Source organism: Stomoxys calcitrans, chromosome 2, assembly GCF_963082655.1.
Source record: "Stomoxys calcitrans chromosome 2, idStoCalc2.1, whole genome shotgun sequence".
Lineage (NCBI taxonomy): Eukaryota > Metazoa > Arthropoda > Insecta > Diptera > Muscidae > Stomoxys > Stomoxys calcitrans.
The window spans coordinates 211,451,237-211,468,935 of NC_081553.1; the positions used below are offsets into that span (position 1 = coordinate 211,451,237).

Sequence of the window (17,699 nt, forward strand, 5' to 3'; positions counted from 1 at the left end):
ATAGTAACAATAGGAAAAATATCAACCGATATTCAGACAAAAAATAAAATATCGATAGTGCCGTCTATATTTTGCTAGCTCTATGGTTTACCCTGAACCGTTATTAAATGCACTTTCAAAGGTTATGGGAGAGAAAATCTGATTAAACATTTTTATGGGAGCTATACATAAAAACCCGTTGCGCAGCAAATTAAAAAAAAAAAAAACAGTTAGGAAAGGCAAAAGTCGGCCGGTGTATAATACCCTACACTTGCCAGTTAAGTACGAAGTGGGAGCTATTTCTAATTTTGAACCAATTTTGATGGACTTTGACGGATGTTTCAGACTTTGACGGATGTTTCAGATGGTTATTAAACAATCCGTATCAAGTTACGAGCAATTATGTTTCAACTGTAATAACTGCAGTTGATAAATGACAACATTATTGCATATTATCCAAAATTTGACAAACATATATATGATAGCCAGGGACGTAGCCAGGATTTTATGTTGGGGGTGGTCCAACCCACAGTTTTTAAAATCGAAAATTGCCAAAATTCTTGTTGCTGTGAAATTGGTAAAGATACCTCCATTTTTTTGAAAATTGTAGTAGCTATTGGGTGCAGGAACTGACACATCGGCGATGACATTTAGTCATAAAGTCAGAGCTGAATTTTACACTGATTGCTAACACAGTGGAAATATCTTTTGAAAGTTGTATTAATGGCTTCGAAAGCTAGACAACGGCTCTTGCTGCTGCTCCGCGTGCCCAGGTCCACATTAACGACGAAAAATACTCAAGAATAGAGATGCCTTATAAAAATTCTAGCTCGAGTTAGGAAAGAGGTATTGTAATGATATTTGGGTTGGCGTAAAGTAGACAACTGAAACCAGTTACAACAATTTTTCCCGTCATGTTTTGGGGGAAAATTGGCTTGTCAGAAGTAGGTAATTTTTTATAACCCAAAAATCAAACGAAAAAATTTCTCAAAATTCTTAGATGTTAGATTTCTGGAACCCGTGTTAATGTCTTGTTGCATTTGATCGTTTCTATAAAAAATATATTTATGCCAACAATCCTATTTCTTTTGACAGCAGGTTCTATTGTATGCCAAAATCATTAATCATCCAGCTTTCTTCGCTAAATGGTCTAAAATATTAAGAAAATTATTTTTTTTGTTGTAGGGGCTTAGGAAATGAAAAGAATGGCCATTTTAAAAGTTTTATTGCCTAAATTTGCGAATTAAAAAAACTCTAGTCGGTCGATAAATATTGTCAAGGTGTAACTGTATCGCAATTTTGAGATCTTTATCTCTTTGTTTGTTTCAAAAAAAACTTCTAGTCATCCATTACATACTGCTAAGATGTACCTGTATCCCTAATTTCTGCAAATAATGAACGAATATCAACAAAATCTGCTAGTCATCCGGTACATGCTGCCAATAAGTGCCTGTATCCAAAATTTCAGATCTATAGCTCCATCTATAAAGAAAGTACATAATAGTACCAATTATATCACTTAAGTACTTTTTATTCCAATCCTGGTATGATTTCATCATTTCATATTTAGTACAACTTATCGTATATTTCTCAAAACATCGATCATTTTTAGTAAATTTTTAATTTTACCCTCCTCCGTTTTATGCAATTTTTCGTATTTTTTGATACCAAAATGTACGATTTGTGCTAATTTCAGAGCTCTAGTTCTATCCATAAAAAAAGTATGAAACGGTACCAAATGCGTTACTAAACGTACGTTTTTTCCATTTCCATTACTATTTTTCATATTTTTTCTATCTACCACCTTTACTTCGTAACAACAATCATTTAAGCCAAATTTAGAAGTTCAAGCTCTGCCCGTTCGCCCTATGAAAATGGCTGAAACGATTTTCATGCAATATATGGTACTTCATTCTGTGATATGGACGAGGGCGACGGACCATCTTCCTAACCCTAATTTTCAAAAACGCCTGATCTTGGAGATGTGTGCATCAATTTAAGAGAAATTTTGTATGCCCCCTTATAGTAATCCAAAAACACAAAATTGGTATAAAACTTTGGTGGACGCCCTATCCCAAAACCCATCCAAACGGCCATGCTTACCGATTGGGATAATATGGGTATTAAATGAAAGGTATTTAAGAACAGAGTACGAAATTGATATAATAATCCTAGGTGTAGGGCGGTCTGCCACACCCCAAAAACCGTCAAAAATGGCAAAATTGGAAGTAGAATATGAAAATTATATAAAAATTTAAGGTTAAGTCTCAGGGGAGTCGCCCACACCAAAAAAACAGCCGAAACGAACAAATAGGCCGATAGGTACAATATGGGATTCATACTAAAGGTTCTTGAGAGTAGGATACTAAACATATATAAAAATATGGGGTCTATTCCAAGGCGGATCGCCCCATGATTAAGCCCCAAATAGACATGTACACCGAACGGGACAGTATGGAATTCTAATGAAAGATATTTGAAAGTTAAATACGAATATAAATTATTTTCAAATTTGGACCATGTCAAACACTTAAGGGTGTAGCAAAGCACACCGAGCCAGCTAGTAATGTATAAATTTGAATGGGATAGCACCCATTGTAATGTGAGAAGTTTGCCTGTTGTTCCTATATGGAATGCTTGTGGGCAAATATGTAAATTTGCATTTGGTACGCCACATTTCTCAACTATAGATGGGGCATTGCGATGGAGACAACTCAGGGCGGCGGTGATGATCTCTGAAACAAGAAGTTCCTCTAGAGAGGCGTTGAATGTCATGTTCTGCAGTAAAGATCGCCTTTAGGCTGAGAGAGTCAGGAAACTTTGGCCCTACTCAAACCTTGGACATTCTGCTGGTCTGCCGAAGGATGGCGATGCGGCTTGGGAGCATGCTATATACCACGCAAAGGATTATTTAGCAAGAAGTCCTTCCTTGTTGAAGAATTGGGATGTAGACAATTGAGCGCGGCAGTGATGATCTCTGTAACAAGGAGAAGTTCCCCCAGAGAGGCGTTGAATTCTATGTTCTGCAGTAAATATCGCCCTTAGACTGGGGGAGTCAGGAAACTTTGGCACCACTCAAACTTTGGACATTCTTCTGGTCTGCTGGGGGATAGCGATAAGGCATGGGAGCGTGCTATATGCGGTGCGAATGATTATTTAGCAGGAAGTCCTTCCATGTTGAAGAATTGGGATGTAGCTCTATAGGTGAGCCATATTGTACAGGTCCATAGGATCGATCTCAGCATTTTGATCATTTTTTATTTAAAGGGGCTAGTAACTCGCCTTGTCATAGCGAGCATCATAGATACTCAGTAATTAAGCTAGATCGGGTGCCGCCTGGCCTCGTAATGCCGAAACAGAATGAGTGCGTTGAGCTTTGTTTTTGAGTGTCGTGTTGCAAAAATGCAACTCTGCACACAAATCCCAGAAAAGCAACGCGGTAAAGTTAAAACAATTTTCAACTTTGACGCTTGAAAGCGAGCATCATTCAGTGTTGCCACATGTAGCTAGTGTTTTTGGTCGTCAAAGTTAAAAATTGTTTATCTTTTGTGAGTTGATTTCTTGGCATTTGTATGCAGAGTTGCATTTTTCAACACGATGCTCCTCAACGCGCTCATTCTGTTCTGGCCTTTACTGAGACTCTTCACTCGATATGGCTGTTTGTCTGCGATTGCAGTTGCAGCTACTATGTATGGAGCATTCCAGTATCCGCAATCTGTGGACGCGCCCGGTAGCTCTCAGCTGAGCTTCTCGTTACTACGATAAACACCACACAGATTGAGGCTCAAAGTTCCAGCCTGTGAGACTCCGACTTCCGCGGAACTTTCTGTATATATCAACAGATCGAAAGTGGATTGGGGACGCCATGGCAGGAACCTTCAATGAATTCCTTAGATTCTGGGAATCTATAAGCTTCTGGAAGGGTGTAGCGTGTTTCAGGCGATGGTCTTCGCCTTCTTGAAGGCACTGGCGGCTGCCCGATCGGACTATCACGACGGCGCTGAAGGCCTTGGAGTCGGGACCATCAAAATCGGGACTGACTACAACATGCAAAGAACTTCTTCGAACAATCGAAAAAATTGTCAGTTCTATTTGGCTCCCGGGCCATCAAGGGGTGGCTTGATGGTAATACGGAATCAGTGAAACCACCCGTGTGCCAGATTTTTGGTAGGGTGGGCACTTTCTACTTGGGAGGTCACGGTAGCGCTGAGGTTAACATATCCGCTTGGGTTCAAATCCTGGCGAGAATATCAGAATTTTTTTTTTCTTTGGTGGCGATTTCTCTCCAAAGAAGTGCCGCACAGTGGCACGCCGTTCGTACTCGAATATAAAAAGGAGGCCGCTTACCATTGAGCTTAAATTTGAATCGGACAGCACTCAGTGATATGTGAGAAGTTTGGTTCTGTTACTTAATGGAATGTTCATGGGCAAATTTGTATCTGGATGCTTTCTACGATGGCCGCGCTAATAAAGCGTGTGCTGATGCGGTGGGTTGCAGGGTAGCAAAGGCCCTATGTCCCAGTATTTTTTCCGTAACAGAGCTACACTTATGATGGGGTTAAGGAAGCATGACCTCGGATTGCTGATTTAAGTCCTGACTGGTGATAACAACGCCAGGTCTTTGACGTTGCCCGGGGAGGAGTTAGAAATGGTTAAACACCTTTTGTGAAAACTTCATTTGAATGAATACCTTTTTTCGTGCCTGGATTCCTTGCTGTCACTTAGTCCTTCCGTTATTCTCGAGTTCTATGAGAGTTTTTCCCCAGTCTGCCCGGTTTTTTCCTTTTTTGTCTTATGCGTTGGTTTCCTTTTTTCTACCTCTATTGTTTCTACCTTCATCTAGAGTATAAGTCGCGTACTGCTAGATCATACTGCTGGCTTATGTAAGAAGGCTTGTCTGCAATACAGACCTGTTGTTGGTCCATGCTACTGCTATTGTACCGGTGAGAATATTAAGTGCTTTGTATTATTCGAAAAGGTTTGGTCCCGCTAACAGTAAAACTTCATCGTCTAAAATTTTCATTTTCCCTTGAAAAAAAAGGTGCCCGTTATTCTGAAAACATTACACAAACTAATTTCACTTACTCTTTCTTCTCAGATGTACTTTCTGCCAGTTCGAGTCTTACAGCGGGTGGCCATTGTCGTGACTACAATGGCAAGCTGTATGAGACAGGCATGCATTATATGCCCGGTCCAGACTCTTGCCGTTTGTGCATTTGTGACAGTGGCCTTCCAAAAGCCTGTAAAATGGTTTTGTGTGAAGCCTTCACAAAATGTAAGTCCTTTCAAACGGTGGGTTCTGGCAATAACTGCTGTGAGGTAATATGCCTGGACGATCAGCTAGCGGATGGGAGTACGGATTTTGGCGTTTGACTAATCGTTAGTGGCATCACAGCCACGCTATCACTTTCCATGATTTTTTTCCTCATAAATCGCTTTAGACGTAAAAAATTGAGGGCACGCGAAAATCGCCAAACAGCTGAAGATCAAAGGAGTATTGTGGGAAGTATTGGGTGAGTATTGAAAATATTTTAGATTGCTACAAGAACTCCATTTAATGGTTTTGTTATTTTCTAACTTTTAGTTATATTGCTGGCAATATGGGCTATATGGAGGGTAATTTAAGCAGCATGGATTACACATATGGAGGCGCTGCTCACTACCCCTTGTGGAAACCACCCAGTGGCTATTTTCCGCGAGGTGAGGCGCCACCGCCTTATGATGAGGCGGTTGCCATCTCACAGGCCGAAGCATTGAGTGCACAATGTGCAGCTGCTGCAGCAGTGGCCCAGGTGGCTGCCAACCAGCGTGCCACCATGGGCATGAATTCGGTGGAGCTACAAACCGACATGAATCGCCGTGCCCAGGTGCAGCAAATGCAACAAATACAACATCACCAGCAACCGCAGTTGTCGCATCAGAGTACACACGTTGTGCCCACCACATTGCAGACGCATGTGTTGTCCGCGCCAGCACCTCAAGCGCAGGCCCAGACAAATTCTCAGTCGCATCAGATTACCCAAAGTACCACCAATTTAATAAATATCAATATAAACAGTGGAGGCAATATAACTACCATAGCCACCGGAGAAAATCATCAGCCACCTTATAGTTTACAAGATGAGGCAACTGCAGGAGCTGCCCTAATGCAGAGCCAACAGACTGCTGCGATAGTGGCGCAACAACAGCAGCATCACCAGCAACAGCATCAACAAATGATTGCTGCTGCCGTAGGCAATGTTGGTGGTCACAACAACAGCAGCAGCAGCAGTAATACCAGTCGGGTACACATAGCCCAAAGTAATTCGATATGTGTGCAAACCATGACTCCAGTGGTGAGCCAACAGCAACATCAACACCAACAACAGCAGCAGCAGCAACAGATGTCCACAAATCAGCAGCCGTCGACAACACAAAGTGTTCTACAGCCAGCTCAAATAATGACATCCACTTTAACGGCCAACACCTCGACTGCCTCGATGAGTCGTCAGCAATCTGGAACACCACAAAATGTGGCATCTGCCGGCAACCCCAATGATTGTGGCTATAAAAATTGTCATCTGAATGTAGCCAATGTGGCCACCAGCACTGTATCACGCCGTTTGCATAGACCCTCTGAACCTCCCCTACAACAATATGTGGTGGACGTTGAAGTGAATGTCAGCAATTCAGGTTCTGGGCGCGGTTACCATTCACTACCTCCTTGTACAAACGCCTTGGCCACCGATGTGGATGGCTCGGCTTCTCCCACCCAATTTGGCAATATTTCGCCATCGCTAACAGCAGCCATTTCTACACCAGCCATAGATGTTGAAGACTCCAATGGAGCAAATGAGCATTCCTCCTTTGCAGCGGGGCCAAACACGGACAGCCTTATGCAAATACCATCAACGGGTCACAATACCTTGCCCCTACAACATTCTCAATCCAATAAGGTGTCAAGTTCGTCAGGCGGCAGTTCGGGCAAAACTTCAACATCCTCCAGCTCAAAGCGTTATCATCGGACCATGCCTCGTTACTATGCCGTGGCAGATCCATTATCACAGACTATAAGTGGCAAAACGAAATCCGATTCAAAGATGTCGGCAAACTCTTCGGCGAACAGCAATGCTTCCTCTTCGACTTCCTCAAATGCCTCGTCATCCACCAAGAAGCCAACGTGCCAGTGCCCTGTGCAACATGTGCCAATGTCTTATATGGGCTCCACACAGCTCAGCAATGCTCAAAATGCCACAAATAATGCTTTTTTCACTGTCTTGAGCAATAAATTGAACTCAAACTCTTCCGCCTCGAATTCACCTTCGCCTAGTCAGCATTCGTCGTCGCGTCTGCAAACACACTCCAATACAAGTTCTATGAATTATCAACAACGAGGCTCATCAAAGGCTTCGCAATCGTCGTCCTCGACGGATAATAATGTGATCAATTCGGCCAACAACACGATGAAGCGCTCTTCGAATTCCAGCCACTGTAACTATGAGGGAAAGATTGCCACAATTTCATCGGGAGAATTAACAAGCTCGGCAACGACTCAGCAGCAGCAGCAACAGACACAACATCATCACCATGGCCATGCTCATCACCACAGTCATGGCCACCATTCGTCATCTTTGATGTTGCCACCTCAGCATCATGACGATTCTTCGCCCATTGTATTGGGTAGAGTGACAAAACGTAGCTCCAGCAGCAGTGGCGACCGATTACGCAGTGCCAGTAGTGGCAGTACCCGAACATCAATGGTTGACGGTGCCACAATCACATCACCGGCCGCCGCCGCATATTTGAACAGCAAGGTATGTATGATGATGTCGCCATGAATTGTTTAAATAATGACTTGTGTACGGCAGTCATAGACCGACAGTTGTATTCCTTATATCATCTTTTTTTTTATAACTACAAAATATGTTAGTCATATGATTTGGCATGGATTTCGGGTTGAATCATCTGATATGGGATCTGATGTCTTACCGACATCGTAACTAAAAACGAGAGAAGTGGTTGTCATGTTGTCGGAACGACACGGCTCAGGGCAATCTGATGTATTTACCGACATATCGTATAGATATTAGACCGACAGTTGGAATGACGAATCCTTTTGGTTCAGATGGGTGCTTTCTAAGGACCTGAAGAACATACTGGGAGGCAACGGCACTCAGCAGTAGTCAAGCTCTAAATTCTCGAGCTACTGGCTGCAACACACTTCCCATGTGTCATACGGCTTTTTGAGGTAACTTTAAGGAGTTGCATTTTGCTGGATTTTTTGGCAAGTAGGTGGCATGAGGTTAGGGTAGTTTTATCCCGAAAACTGGGAAACCTATCCACTCCCTGTCCAAGAATTACAGACTAATTTGTGTCTAATTCTTCGTCTTAAATACCATTAAGAGACTGTTGGTCCTTGTCGGCCCATCATTGTTCATATGTTCGCGTACTTTTCCAGTAAAAATTTGCAGGAAAGTAAGAACACTTGATTTCTAAAGGGATTTTGTTGTTGCTTGTTGAATAAAAAAACCTGATCTAAGCTGGAGAATTTGTGACCAAATTAAAAAGAAGCGCAAAAACAGATGAATGCACGGACAGCACGTCGAGGTTATTCTATGGCCAACGAGGATTGTCTGGATAACAAGTCTTGGCTCCGTGTGTGTTGCTAGTGCTAGATGTCTTTTTGAGGAGATGGTGACTTGTTGTTGATTTTAACATTTTCTTGCTGCGCGATAAGAAGAAGTTAACCAATATGACCCAACGTTTCATTCAAAGACATGCTCATACCATTGCACTGCTCACTAATTAGTGAGTAGGTGGAACACATGTAATCTTTTAGTGGCGATTTTCATTGGCTTTTATGTCAAAATCAGCTGATTTCTAAGTAAAAAAAAAATCGACAGGCTGGAACATTGAGGTCCAATCTCTGTGATGTTCATTGTTGTCACGAGAAGCTTAGCTGCATCCACAGGTTGCTCTTGCACAAATATTGAGTGTCTTTGATGCTCGATATTACAAGGCGAGTTATTGGTTCCCGCGGCAAGCTCGTTCCTTGGACCGGAACGAGCTTGCTCACGAGGACCGCCAACTCCACTTGAAAATTTGGCTGCAACAACATCAACGTCGTCATCAAGATAGGCTTTTTCGTTCAGAGTCCAATCATTAAGATGTCTGGATGGGCGATAGCAAATTAGCTTGGCATAGTCCCCAAAAAGACGTAGCTGGTGCTATTCAGATCATAAACTTGGTGTTTCCAGGGGACCTGCCCCTGATGGGATAGAGCTGCCTCTCACTCCGGAGGCCAAGCATCTGGACGTGATTATGGACCAGAAATTAAACTGGAGAAGAAACGTCAATGAGAAGGTCAAAAAGAGACTGACCTTCTCTCTTCTAATGATTGCGGTTTGGCTGTTTTTCACCTATGGATGTCTGAATTGGGAGAGTACAGCTGCTCCTTAGAATGATTGAGAGCGGTACAGAGTTCCCTGGCGGTGCTAATCTCCTAAGAAAGGAGTTGCTCCCCGAGAGAAGCGGTGAATACCATATGCAAGACAACGGTGCCTGTTTTGGGCTACTCTGGCTCAAGCCCCAAAAACGTGTTCCTGGGGTCATTTATTTTTTTTGCAATTTTCCCCGTAATCTGCACACAAGCAGATACCATTTACCGGGTATGCGTTCTTTCTAAATAGTAAAGCTGGTAACCCATTGGCTCCTGCTGCCTAAGTATACTTTATTCGGCATCATCCGCAAGATGGATGGATGGGAAGTGCAGTATACTCGATGAAAACGAGTTTTATTCTAGTTTTTAAAAGAATATGCCTTTTTTATGCAAATTCATTTGACTTACATTTTAGTGTAGTTTTCTTATATGTAAATTCACTATTTTGTTATTTTTTTCAAAAACATGTTTTCTATGTATTATTTACCATCATCACTTTAATTTTACAGAACATTACTTCATTACGCAGACAATAACAATAATCATCATTTCTTATTGCACCACAAATCTCATACAATTATAGTTGAGAGACTCTTTCTTTCTCTCTGACTCTCTCTCCTCTCCCCCCACCATTCACCACAAAATTGTATCATTTCACTATTCACATACAAGAAAAATCAAAAAAAAAAATCAAGATTTTTAATGAAACAAGCACCAACATCAACAGCAAAAAAAGAAATAGCAATTATATGTAATTTTGTACAAAAACAAAAACAACAACATCACAAAACCCAAAAATAAGCAATAACAAATTTTCCTAAAAATTCTCTTTTTTGAACATTTTAATGTGGATGGATACATATGCATGTGGTGTGCGGGTGTATGTGTGTGTGTGTGAAATGAAAATAACAAAACGGCAATATGGCAATATTTTAATACGATGAAACCAACATAACGATGTTGAAGGTCGATGCCTATTTGAGTTTTGCACATGGGGCCGTTAGCAGCCACCACCTGAAGGCTTATCACAATGATATAATGAATCCAGCATTACCACCGAAATTGCATAAAAGTTTAACGAATTTAAAGAGTTCTTCATCCAACGCAGCGGGCGGCAATAATCACCTTCAGCAACAGCAACAACAACAACAACACCATAACATTCAGAGCACCAACAATGGGTTGGCTACAGCTGCAACAACAAACACAAATACATCGACACATCGAAATTCAACATCACATAAATCGCATGATTTGAATACGAATTCGAACACTACCTCCGCCAACAATACAGTGCTGCTAAATTGTAACAATTCTAACCTAACTTCTTCCTCCTACTCCGTTAATCCCAACAACAGCACTCACAGCCCCTCCACAGTAATATCACCGTCATCATCCTCATTGGCAACCTCTTCCTATAACAATATGTCAGCAGCAGCTGCCTCTTCGTCTTCATCTTCCTCCACCACCTCTGTACAAACCATATACACTTTAAGTAAGCCCTCCTCCACCTCAGCAAATACAGCAGCAGCATCATCACTTATTGGCTTGACCGCCAGCAATACCACCAGTACGTCATGCACCCCCTCAAATCATCGTTCGCTCAAGGATCATCATGATCACATAATGAAAATACAACCGCCTTCATTGACACTACCATTGAGTACCACGTCAACCACATCATCGTTTACCAGTTCCACCAGTAAAATTAACTCTTCAACATTTTATCCTTTGCAAAATAATGTAACCTATACGCTGCCAAAGAATGTGGGAGGTGGTAAGGTGTCCCTGAACAGTACCATCAATAGTGTGGTGAGCAAAGTACCTTCCGTCATAAGTCTGCCACTGCATGGTACAGAGCAAAATAATAATAACAACAATTACAATGGCTATGGTGGTAGTGGCAACTATGGTGGTGGTGGTGCTAACGGCTATAGCACCAATATGTTATCCAGTGATAGTTCATACAACAGCCACCAATATTTAAATGAAATGAATGGAGTGGGTGGAGTAGGTGTAGGAGGGGCAGGGGTAACGGTAGCTGTGGGCCCCACAGCCACAACTTCAAAGAGCACAACACTGCCAAAGATATTGCGCTCAAAACGAGATGGCCTACAACACAATGCCACCAGCTCCTCGCTGGCTCCCTCGAATATCAATTGCAATCCCTCAAATACTTCGTCCTCTTCCAATTATGCGGTTTCGCAGTGCTCCATGCCAGCCTATCCCAAACAATATGGCAACTCTTCTAATAATGGCGGTGCTGGTAGCGCTGGTGGGGCGGGCAACAGCAACACCACCCATTATCACCAACAGCAGCAACAACAACAGCAACAGCCAAATATTAATAACATGCAAACGCAAACAATAACATCAACTTTAGCCGCTAATTATTGTCCAGAGGATTCACATTTGAATACACATTCCAATTCAACTATAGGCTCCCATGCCCGTTCCACCTCCCCATCTGCCTCCTCCAGCACTTTAGCCAAGCAACTGCCTGTATGCACCACATCCAAGAATTGTCTAAATCCCAAAGAACATTTTCTACCCAACGATACCAGTTTGGACGATGATTATCTCAGCGAATGTGAGAATTGTAAAATAGCTCAAAGCTCCAAATACTATTTAAATGCCGAAGCTTTGACTAGCGTCGGCGGTCCCCAAGAGACTATGACATTGCAACGTAAATCATTGGAGGAATGCAAGGAGGAGCCAGACACAGGATATTATCGTATATCACATACATTGCCAACAAATTCTAAAAAGAATGCGTAAGTATTACATTGAATAATAAAGAATTGATGATTGAAGCAAGCACTTTTAAATTAAAACCACTAAAAGCGTGCTAAGTTTGGCAGGACCGAATCTTATATACCCTCCACCTTTGATCGCATCAATCGATGTCAAGTTCTTTTACCGGTATCCATTTATAAAGGAAAAAAGGATAATGGGTAAAAAATGCTGTGCCATAGCTGTTATGTCAGCTAATGGGCCGATTCGGACCCTTCTTGGTTTGGTTGTGGGAGATCATTGTAAAAGTCATTGTACTAAATTGTAGCCAAATCAGATAAGATGTGCGTCCTGTAGAGGCTTAAGAAGTAGAACCGGGAGATAGGTTTATGTGGGAGCTATATCAGGTTTTGAACCGATTGGGACCTTATTTTGCAAGTATGTTAGAGGTCATAGGAGAATTCAGTGTGCAAAGTTTCAGGCAAATCGGATAAGAACTGTGCCCTTAAGTGGCTTAAGATGTAAAATCGGAAGAACGCTTTAGATTGGATTAGATTCAGACAATACTTGCACGGCAAACAGACACCGACACTTAGGTAGAGACCCAAAACCAGACATGAACCAACTTAAGGGCGTGGTATGGAAATCAATTAAGAATTTTATAAGTAGCACGGAATTTCTGACTTTGATTGTCTTTTTCAAGTTTAGGTTAGGTTAGGTAGTAAAGAGGGTGTAGATATTAATGCGCCCCACGCTGCTAAACCAGTAATCAGCTTGTTTCGCGCCCTAAATACAAAAAAAGTAACCTCGAAAAAGGAAATTTAAGTTAGGAAGTCCGTGCTACTTACAAAATCCTTAATTTTTTTCCATACCACACCCCTAAGTTGGTTCAAGTCTGGAATAGTGTCCCCACCTAAGTGCCGATATCTGTTAGAAGCGAAAGCCGGGCAATGACAAAGGAAATGCTCCATGGTCTCATCATCTGCCCCGCATTGTATACACATGCTATCACTTGCCCCACTGATTTTACATAAGTGAGCTCATAAGTCCTATGTGTCCCGTCATGATACCAACAGCTATACTGACCTCCTTCTTACTTCCTTTCAGTAATAGCCTCGCCTTCTCACGATCTGTATCCCTCAATAGGATTCTTGCCGTCCTACCGACCGTTCCGCTGTTCCACAGGGTTGCATGCGCATCCGTCGCCCACGCCCTTTACTTGAACTGCGTCGACCCGAAAGGTTTCGGATTAGCCAAGTTCATTGACGGCAGTACACCTTCACTGCCAAACCGTCTGTCCTTTCATTCCCCCTTACTCCGTTATGGCCCGGCACCCAAACGATACGGATTTTGCCATTCTCAGAAAATGCGTTAATCTCCTTCTTACACTGCAAGACTGTTCGCGACCTTACCACACCACTTCACGCGTTCCGTGATCATCCGTATCTTCGCCTGCAGGACCGTATTATAGTCAGGCAGTCTAAAACAGTTTTCAGTCCCTGGGTTCTCAATGTAGACCCCTAGGTCCAATCTGTCCTCTAGCTTTGATCCATTCGAGTAACATGATCTTTCAGATGGCAATACTAGGTTTCCGTCAATCCAAGACTGTGCTGATGGCAGCAGTGGCTTACACTCGACTTCATAATTCATCTCAGGTATCCAATCGGAAACCTCTTCCCTTCCTTCCAGTTTTCCAATTGTCGCCTCGATTATACCGCGATGGTATGAGCTGCTCCCATCCTCAATTCATTCTCCCATCGCCTTTAGTCTCATAGCCGCAGTGGATGCCTCACACTTTATCTGTATGCCATTGAGTCGGATATCTAGAATAGTTTCCAGTGCCCTAGTGAGCGTGGTCCTCATCTCACCGCCTATGCCAAGACAACATGTTCTCTGAACCTGTTGAATGGTCCTTATGTTTACTTTTTCTCCATAGCAGTCCACCAAACTACTGAGGAGTAAGCAAGGGTTGGTCTAATCATGCTCCTATGGAGCCAGTGGACTTGGCTTGGATTCAGGCCCCATTTCGAGCCTACAGCGCGTCTAAATAGTTCCCATCATCTGTGAGCCTTCTCTGTACGCTCCGGAATGTGACATTTCCAATTCAGTTTCCTGTCCAAGATCACACCTAAGTATTTGACCTTGTCAGAAATCGAAATCGTCTTATTGAGGAAACATGGTGCGTTAAATTGACCCAATGCTATATGCAAAACCCTTTCGATCCTTCTGCATAGCTGGTTCGGATCCTTATCCCTTAGAAAAATAATAACATCGTCTGTCATCCCTCCTCAGTCGGCATCCGTTATATGTCATTTTTGGTGGTCACCCATAGGAGTGGCGACTAAATGACCCACACTGTGGCGTGCCTTGTGCCCCTTTGTCCCTTATATTTATGTTCAGAAGCACACAATTTATCCACCTGTTTCTTAGCATATGGTTGATCCAGCCTCTAAGGACCGGTACTGGTCTAAGAATTGGATCAGTGTGTAGGTCCGCACATTCTTAATTCCTTCGGCATCAAAGGATTCTTCTATTTTATGCACAGCCTAGTGCAGGGCAGTCTCCACCAACCTTCCCTTGACATAGGCATGCTATTTGTAATTGAGCAGTTTGCTGGTTGTCCTACTCTTTATCATGATGTCCACAATACGTTCCATGGTTTTGAGTAGAAAGGACGTAAGACTTTTGGGTCTGTAGGAATTTGCTGTCGCATAACTTGCCTTGCTGGACTAAGGTATAAATACCACCCTTGCCTACTTCCAGGCTTTCGGAGTATATGCAAATCCCAGGCAAGCTGTGAAAATATTGGCCAGGTTGTGCGCTAGATGGCTATCTTCCTCTTTCTGTAGTAACGCCATCAGGTCCGGGTGACTTAAATGGTTTGAAGCTCCTCAAGGATTCCTTCACCATAAATTACGTAATTATAAACCTTAGATCAACATCATTATTCCAAGATTCCGGTGTCTCCGTGAGTCCCGTCATATCCTGTGGAAAATAAGTTTTAATCAAAAGACTCAACATGTCCTCTGTTGTCTCTGCTCTCACTCCCGTGTCGTCTACCCAAGTTTCAGTTTGGATATGGGTTTTTGAGAGAATCTTTTTCATCTTGGGGGCGTCATTAACGCTATCGACCTGTTCGCAGAAAAGCTTCCAGGAGGTACATTTTGCCGCTCTGGTTATCTTATTGTATTCCTTGAGACGTATGTAATACACATCCAATAAACTTTCACTTTTTTGCGGAACGTGCTCTTTCTTTCTCTCTAATTATTTTATGGTAAATGATTGACTGGTCACAAATTTTTGATCTTTTAATTTCTTTTTTCAGACCAGTAAAAAATAATAATCGTGATCAATGGTTTTCAACTATACCAGCAGCCAGTTCATCCTCAGAGGAAGATATCAATGAATGAGATTTAACACATTTTCTTTAGTATTTAATCAGATCTTTAGAAGGGAAATAAGCCAACAAGGAATCAACAACCACAATAGGCAATAAAACAACAAAAACAAAAGCAAACGGAGAAAATCTTTTCCCCCCCCCCAAAAAAAAAAACTAAAGCCACATACCAAAGTTCTATACAAAACAAAAATAGATGTTGTTAATTTAAAAAAAAAAAAACAAAAAGATGATCTTATTTGCATAACACAACAACAACAACTAAGTATAATTAAATTTAATTCCAAACATTAAAAAAATAGTGAAGCAAATAGAGAAAGTATATGAATTTTAAATATTTCATAGAAAAAGAAAAGACATAAACAAAACAAACACTCAGAATCTCTCACACACACATACACATATAACAGACAAAACAAACCAAAAGTAAAGTTTAAAAACAAAATGACCGCCATTATAATTATGATAATTAATAATTTAAGAATACAAACCAAAAAGAAGGAAAGGAAAAACAAAGAAGAAAATTTAATTGTTACAATATACATAATATACAACAACAACTTCAGCAACAGATGTTCTCAAAAGTTTAAACGTACATGTATAAACAAACAAAATACAGCAATTCAAGACACACACAAACAAACACAAAAGGAAACGAGCGGAAACGATCGGTTACGATAGACAAAACGGTAGTAGAAAAAGAACAAAAAAAAACTAACCAAACACAAATCACATTCAGCATAAATTAAAAAAGTGTTAATTTAAATGTACAAATTATAACTGTATATTGCAAAATAAAAACAAAAAGACATTCTCTTCAAAAAGACACATAGAAACACACTCACACAGGTACTATATATGCTGTGTTTTATTTTAGTACCGTACAGCATAGACAATAACACCGGTTTTCAGAAAACTAAATGTCGATTTAAAATAGGTTTATTTGAGATATTTTCTTTATAGAACTGTCAAATAATCCTATGTTAAGGCTTCATTAAGTTTTGTGAATAACGCCGTTAATGAATATTGGATGTCTCCAAGAGACTCTTTAAGTGCAAACATAATAAATAAATGAAGAAAATTAAGAGAAAAAAATAACTTTGTATGAACAAAGAATGTAATTTAGCTTTTTTGCAATCGATTGTGGACATTTTTGTTGCTTTTAAACTTCATCATTTAAATCATCTTTTAACTTTTTTGTTGCCATCCTTTTATAAATTTACTTGTTTTTCCTACAGTTTTTATGTTCTCCAAATTGCTTTTTTTCCTCTCTAAGGTGACTCTTAGGAATGAAACCAAAGAAAACGTCAGATTTCTAAGCGTAGTTCGCACACAGAAAAAAAATCGCAACAAAAATTTCAATTCAAAATAAAATCGTTTACAATTAAAAAAATAATTGATTCAATCATTTTTTAATTGAATATAAATTTATTTCAATTACAGTCGTGATCTAAATTTTGCCATTTCAATCAAAAAAAAAAAAAATGATTTAGTTAACCTTTTAATTGAAACTGAAAATTTTCAAATCAAATTCAAAATTATGTAATTTTTAAGTAAAAGTTTAAATGATTCAATCTTTTTTTAATCGTATCTAAAAAATGTTCCAATATGGTGCTTAAGTAAATTCAACTAAAGGCTATTATGTCCGATTTCCTACAATATCAACGTAAGGAGATTTCAAAGACCCACACGTCAAACATTTCGACAAATCTATAGAAATACCATGGCAGCCGGTTCTACGTGCCGGATTAACCTAATGGAGTCCTTCATACGCCAAGGACTACCGCCTCAGTGCACAATACACTGCTACGACAACAACAACAAATCTGTAGGGCACCCAATGGCAAAACAATTAAAGGTGGTCTCATTTATACAACAACCACAAATCATATGGTGCAATCCACCATCTAGCCATTAAGGTGATCGACGTTTTGCCAACACACAAATAAATTTGTGTGCTTGTGTGCATATGTGTGCGTACATGAGCAGGTAATATGCGAGAAAGAAGACGACAACAAAGAGAATGCAAACAAAAATGTGGCATCGTAATATCGTCCGGCCGGCTGTTAACAGCTGTTCGCGTGAGACCACTTTTTTAAAACCGCCTTGAGGGTACCCCTACCCGACCCGGGTGCTCACGGACCTTTGCCCAAACAACACACCTCAAGTTTT

The 17,699-nt window shown here is 41.0% G+C and overlaps 1 protein-coding gene across 3 annotated transcripts in view; it reads left to right on the top strand.

Annotated features, from left to right (window-relative positions):
• Nucleotides 1-16,545, top strand: part of LOC106087681 (putative uncharacterized protein DDB_G0277255) — a 48,526-nt gene extending 31,981 nt beyond the window's left edge. For 2 of the 3 annotated variants that reach the window (XM_059362643.1, XM_059362642.1), the window contains exons 2-5: nucleotides 5,078-5,492; nucleotides 5,564-7,772; nucleotides 10,364-12,171; nucleotides 15,456-16,545. In XM_059362643.1, the coding sequence (XP_059218626.1) occupies nucleotides 5,392-5,492; nucleotides 5,564-7,772; nucleotides 10,364-12,171; nucleotides 15,456-15,540 (4,203 nt within the window). In that variant the 5' untranslated portion in view covers nucleotides 5,078-5,391 and the 3' untranslated portion in view covers nucleotides 15,541-16,545. The remainder of the gene's footprint in view (nucleotides 1-5,077; nucleotides 5,493-5,563; nucleotides 7,773-10,363; nucleotides 12,172-15,455) is intronic. The other variant, XM_059362644.1, reaches the window with a different exon arrangement.
• Nucleotides 16,546-17,699: the final 1,154 nt, after the last annotated feature.